We start from the raw sequence: 6,652 nt of genomic DNA, 5'->3' as shown, positions 1-6,652 counted from the left end.
TGAAATCTTTCTATGCTGGGGGCAATTTTTCAATAATTGCAGCCACTTGAAAAGTTTTACTCAAAATCATCTCTTTGGCATAAATTTCATGAAGAATCATTTGGAGTTTTTGCACTTGACTGATAACTGTTTTGGAGTCTACCATTTTATAGTCTAAGAATCTACCGACAATAAACTTTTTAGACTCGGCATCCTCAGTTTTATATTTTCGGTCCAACAACTCCCACAACTCATTAGCAGTTTTCATAATACCATACACATTGTATAGCGTGTTTGCTAAGTTGTTCATAATATAGTTTCGGTACAGAAAATTCGAATGGTTCCAAGCATCAAGTGCACTGACTGCTTGAACATCTCCCTCACCCTCATTGAGTTTTGGAGCAGTATTAGTCAAGAATCTCACAAGATTCAAAGTGATCAGGTAAAATAGCATTTTCTGCTGCCACCTTTTGAAATTCAAGCTATTGAATTTCTTCGATTTTTCTCCATGATTAACTGGAACATTCATGGTATAGCCAGTTGTTGAAGCCACATTTTGACTCATAACATGACTTGGCAATTTAGCCACAGTCTGAGTCACAACAGAGCTTGGTCCTTGAGGCACAGCAGAGCCCATAGCTTGATTTTCAGTAAGCACAGTTTGGGTCACATCCATGTTGGTCGATTCGATTACCATTTTTGAAAGTCAAACAAAAAAAATTAGTTTCTAAAATTAACATTAACAATATAAAAAACCAATATTTTCTTAGGAATCTATTTTAAGTTCGTTGGATTTTAGTATAGTGGATGAAACCAGATTCATCCATACGGTATATGAACTTTAGATGTTGGATTTATATATACCGTACATGCAACATACCCTTATTTACGCATACCATATTTGCACAGCATACGGTATATGCAACAGCTTAGCATACTGTATATGCTGCCTACCATATATGCATATATTGTCTTTAGATACAGGTTTTGCACTTACACGTATCGAAATTGCAGAACACCGTCTATGAAGTGAATAAGACAAAATCTAGCAGATTTAATTTTCAATAGAATAGACAAATTAATTTGATCAACTAGATTGCAGATTAATTTGTAATAAACATAAATGGAATGACAAAATAATAAAACTGCAAGTTATATAAATAACACAAATAAATCGTAGAAATATATAAATAACGGATGAACTTTCAACCCGAGGCCTGTGCGAGCACATTTTCCTTAAAACAGATTCGCCCCCTCATCGTAAGTACTTGAGATTTAATTCGAGCATCTGTTTCCTAGGATACAACGGATACCAGTGGAATCTAAGCACTGCAGAATCTACTCTAGCGAACTGATTAGTATCCGAACAATATCACCATCAAGACGACGTTGACAGAAAAATTATGTATGCATACAGACTAAACGACATTGTGATGCAGAACAGTTTTTCTCTGTATTGTGTATGCAGTATTTTCGTGTGTTTTGGAATTGCTGGAAAATGAGAATTTTTATAGATAAATCTGCCATTAACTCTACGGCAATAAATATTGGAGTCACTTCAGTTTGTGGGAGTTTTGGAAGTTTCAGAAACTCAAAAGTTAGAGAAGAAAGCAAGAATAAAATTGCAAAACGTGGACACTCCAAATGAGCCAATTTTTGCTCCTTTTGGTCAGATATTTGTATACGCAGATCGTGCCCACACACAAGTTTAAGGCCCAAATGCTATTTCGGTCTATGATTTGCACCCCTTGCGCACGCACGTGGAGAGAGCCCCTACAATACACATGATTACACCCTTCTAATGTGTAATCATATTTAAAGTGGTCTTGCTTTCATTTTTTCCTAGGTGGGACAAACTCATTTTTTCCACATAACCATCTTTCAATGGTCAACTTTGAGCTCGAATTTCTTATTCACCCAAACATCATTTTTGGCAAGTAAATATATGATTTTGATGCTCTCACGGAGAAGAATACGAATCAACTTTGATCTTCCAATTTGGACCAACGGGTCAATCGAAAATTGTGCCAAAAGTAAGCCATTTACTCATATTTTCCAACAAATAACATAAAAAATAAGTTCTAAAGATGTAAGTTGACGTATATTTAGAGAATTTATCTGCTTGTACACAAGCAGTTTTGCCAGAATTTCACCTTTCTTTTTTTTTTCTTCTTTTTTTTGCCATTGTCCAACAAAAACTTGTCAAGTGTTCTCACAAAATTCTGATAGGATATTTCTATACACACGACATGCTTGATATTTAGGCCTTGTTCAGTAGAGATTTTGGGAATTGATTATTTGACCGTTAGGAGAAAAATGGGGGCCATCTGTGAGAGAAAAAGTCAAAAATTATCGCTGGAGTAGTGAAATAATGGTCAAAAAATCAATTTTTTTAAATGAAAAATCTTTTCAACACCCCCTTATAATGATTTTTCAATGTTTTACGGTACCCCGTGTCAGTTGCCCTATTTTTTTTTTTTTTTTTCAAAAAAAAAAAAAAATAGGGCAACTGACACGGGGTACCGTAAAACATTGAAAAATCATTATAAGGGGGTGTTGAAAAGATTTTTCATTTAAAAAAATTAATTTTTTTAAATGAAAAATCTTTTCAACACCCCCTTATAATGATTTTTCAATGTTTTACGGTACCCCGTGTCAGTTGCCCTATTTTTTTTTTTTTTTTTGAAAAATAAAAAGAAAAAAAATTGAATTATAACTTATAGGTTATTAGACTGGATTGGTCCAGCCCACACGGTAACCTATTATGATGGCCCAACTATAAACGGACTCGAACTGGGTCATCCGGCCAGTTTTGACACAACTATGTCAAATCGAAGCCCTAGTTATCGATTTTAGAATTAGGGTATATAAGTTTCAGCCATTCATCTTCACAACCATTTTCACTGGCACAAGCAAAGTCAGAGAGCTCTTTCCGCCTCCAGAATCGAAAATGGTTGGTCACTTTCTCTCTCCGTGATCACATGAATATCCTTTTTTATTTTCTCTGAATATGGATTTTTTTAATGTAATTTGTATGTACAGCCGTCACACAAGACATTCATGATAAAGAAGAAGCTGGCGAAGAAGCAGAGGCAGAACAGGCCAATTCCGTACTGGATCAGGCTGCGCACTGACAATACCATCCGCTACAATGCGAAGCGTCGCCATTGGCGCCGCACGAAGCTCGGCTTCTAAGCCAAGCCCTTACTTGTTAGCGTTCTTACATTCTGCTTTGGTTTCCCATTAGGGTTTAATGTTTTGGAATTAAATCATCAGTATTGAGATTGCTATGTATTTTAAATGATTTTAATACTTCTATGTCTTGAATTAACATAGAAATTTAATTTTGGTAATTTTGTTCAGTGGTTTTTATTCTTTCTGTGATATAAATGGTTTGATTGGTTTCTCACTTCTAGATGTAGTGAGAGTCTGAACGCACCACATAGGTTTCTCGGCTGGGTTTGAATCACTTACCGTGGCTCTTATTTGGAGGGCTCCCTTCCTGAATGCTAATTTCTATAGACAGTGGATTGACCCCTTATAGAATTGATTGATTTTGAAATGTTAGGATTCTGTCTTTTGCCTTAATTTATCTCGCATGCTGAATCAACTCATTGCAATTATGCTAGATGTCCTTGGCACTACTTGGTTATAGAGTGATAGATTGAACGGTGATATTGAAGAGAGAGAGGTGTAGAAGACGATTATGTGAAAATTACCACACCCCTTACATTTCAAGATTCAAGTGATTATATGAATAACATTATTCTTGGTTGGAAAATTCTACTTGTACATAATTATTGCATATAATGGTGTCTATAATGTGTTGTGGCACTCATCCAGTTGTTGATGTGCATGTGCAAGTGTGAGATTTGAATTAAATGTTGGATCTAGTGCTACGTGTAATTATGGACACCATTATGTAGATAATTACGTACTTATAGCACTTCCCTACTTGGGTATACCTGCAAATAGCTGGCTGTATTATCATCTGTATTCTTCATTATTGTCTTTGTATGATAGGTTTGTAGTATTATTGGGCCACTTTTGTAAATGAGATGCTATATTCAGTACGACCTTGGACTGTATCATGCAATTGTAGTTATTGAATTAGAATAAAGTTACTTGTACATCAATGTTTGTATATCATGGTTGACAACATCCTTGGTGTCAAGATTTGATTTGTTGAAAAAACCTTTTTTTCTTTTAAACAGTCCAATTGTGTGTTGCCACGTGGCATAGTGTAAAATTTGGTGTATACTATGATGTGCACCAAGCATGATTGAGTTAGTTATTGACTCTAGGTTGTTAGCATCATATTAAGATTTTTTGGAGAATGTTAGATAAACAGGGGGCGTTGAAAGAAAGATTGCTCTGTTATGGTTTAAGTTCGACTTTCCTTTTGGAGTTATCTTGAATTGAATTTACAGTTTCAGTTCTGACTTAATAGCTTGGGTAGATGATTTGTATCGCACGATCCTTTTAAGCCTGGATAAATCCACCAAGATTGGGAGCCATTTTTGCTTATGATGTCGGAACCTCATGGTTCCCTTGAAATACCCATACAATTTGACTATTGCATTGCATTGTACTGCACCCGTAATAGTTGCCCCTAATGGGGTGATCGAGTTGGTGGAGTAGGTGAGCGCGAAGGTTTTTGGTCACGAGTTCAATTCTCTCTACCAACACTTTTTCGGTCGAGCCTGTTGCATCGGGCTTGCTTAGTATGGTTTAGCTGGCTGGCGTGGTATGTAGGTTATTGCGTCAGCCCGAGAGTTTACCCATTGCGCACTCGAAGGGTAGCGGTCGCGGGTTTCTCCGTCATAAAAATAATAATAACAATAACAATAACATGATTTTACATTTTTTGGAAAAATATGTTCGTACCTGAGTCATTTCTCTAGAATCTTATGAAGATGACCATTATGCTATAACAAAGTTACATATTAGATAATTAGACTAAACATCATTTTAACTTAAAAATGATTTAACCCTTTGCGCTTAAACTAACTTATGATTTAGGCTTGCTTTTCCTTACATGGGTCGAGCCTCTAAAGTTCGTCTCTCTTAAATGGGTCAAATTACCAAACTACAAAATAAAACTTTAGGACCTAACAACAGAGAATTCTCGAAACACATATGGATCATAAATCTATGAAAGCCAATATGTTATTACCATGTTTTGGTGATCTCCGCTCAGCGTACTACCTCGAAGAAGATAGAAAAATTGTATAATGGTTAGTACTCCACAGTCCAACGATTTCAACACTAGTAGTGTAGAAACATCAAAATCCTTAGTCTCGCATAAATATGTAACTCGAACTTGGAGGATTAATATTAATACTGAAATCAATCTAAATCTATTATCAATTAAATAATGAGAAAAGAAATTAGATGAGTTAATCAAACAAAACGTCACGTGAGCCACAAAAGGTCCATGGGCCTACATGTCATGCGACAAATATATACCTATTCTACTAAAGCTCCTCTAATCAAAGAACCATGCAGATATGCCATGTGACATATGCCTTTTTTTTCTTCGTAGCTAGAAACAACGTAAATACGTTAACAATTCAACTCCACAACAACAATTTCTAACAAAAAGTTAGGAAGGCAAAAATAACCAACGATAAATTGACAAAGCAACAACAATTCAAGCTATCCAATGATAAGACGACAAGGATAAAATAATTCGATAATAAGACAAGAAGGCAATAACAATTCAACAATTTTATTTTGATATAAATATTGTCATTACACCGAAAATAATAATGATGTCAAGCATAATGCTTGCTAAATGCTAAATATGCCTGTATCTAACACAACAATGTGAAATTGAGTGTGAAGAAATCGGTAGTCTAGCAACTAGCAAATAAAGCGAAATATAATCACTTCAAACCATAGGTTTTAATTTGAACATGCTTCTTTTTCTCTTACATATAAGAGCCTGTTTGTCTCCCATTATGAGATAAATTAAAGAATTTTGAATAGTATTTTTTGGAAAATGTGTGGTTAAAATTTAAAGAAACTTTATTAATTTATGTATAAAATATTTTATTATGTGAATGCGTGATGAAGAATGTTACTGTAGCAAACAATTTAATTTGTTAAATGATGATAGACATGGGCTAATTATCGAAAGATACATGTTGAAGTAGAGAGATGAGGGTGCTGACTTACTAAGGGAAGAAGATTGGAGCTTCTTCTTCTTTTACAGCGGTAGCCAACAACTGGAGCTTCATCTTTGCTAAATAGTACAAGAATTGGGTCGGAGATCGAGGAAATGGCCCATAACAACAACTCCATACATTAAAAGAAGATGACAAAAAGCCCCTCAAGGCACATTCCAACTGGCAAAGATGAGGGCGCTTCAAGACTGGCAGATCAGAGGTCGTGAGTTCGATTCCTGGAAGGCTCTTGGAAGGCAGATATTCTCCAGGAAGGCAGGATTTATTCTGGAAGGCAGGAGCTCTACTGGAAGGCAAGGTGCAAAAATGGGGAAACGACTTGTTTGGCACTTTGACAGATCAGTTAGGGGGGCTCTTGAGCACTGGTCAGTGTGGGGCACAACCTGCGGTTTAACCTGTCTGCAATTTGAGGGGCCAATGTGTAGACTCCAGGATTTAGTCACTGTAAGGTGGATACCTGGATATCAAAAAAAAAAAAAAAAGGG

General features: G+C 35.8%; 1 protein-coding gene across 1 annotated transcript; it reads left to right on the top strand.

The window, feature by feature from the left end:
• The first annotated feature begins 2,803 nt into the window (after window positions 1–2,803).
• Window positions 2,804–3,341, top strand: LOC111374565 (60S ribosomal protein L39-3). The gene is made up of 2 exons (XM_022997247.1): window positions 2,804–2,932; window positions 3,022–3,341. Exons 1-2 carry the CDS (start codon window positions 2,930–2,932, stop codon window positions 3,172–3,174), a joined length of 156 nt encoding a protein of 51 aa, XP_022853015.1. The 5' UTR covers window positions 2,804–2,929; the 3' UTR covers window positions 3,175–3,341.
• The last annotated feature ends 3,311 nt before the right edge of the window (window positions 3,342–6,652 follow it).

Source organism: Olea europaea, unplaced genomic scaffold, assembly GCF_002742605.1.
Source record: "Olea europaea var. sylvestris unplaced genomic scaffold, O_europaea_v1 scaffold126, whole genome shotgun sequence".
NCBI classification, from domain to species: domain Eukaryota; kingdom Viridiplantae; phylum Streptophyta; class Magnoliopsida; order Lamiales; family Oleaceae; genus Olea; species Olea europaea.
This window is presented reverse-complemented; position numbering and strand designations above follow the sequence as displayed.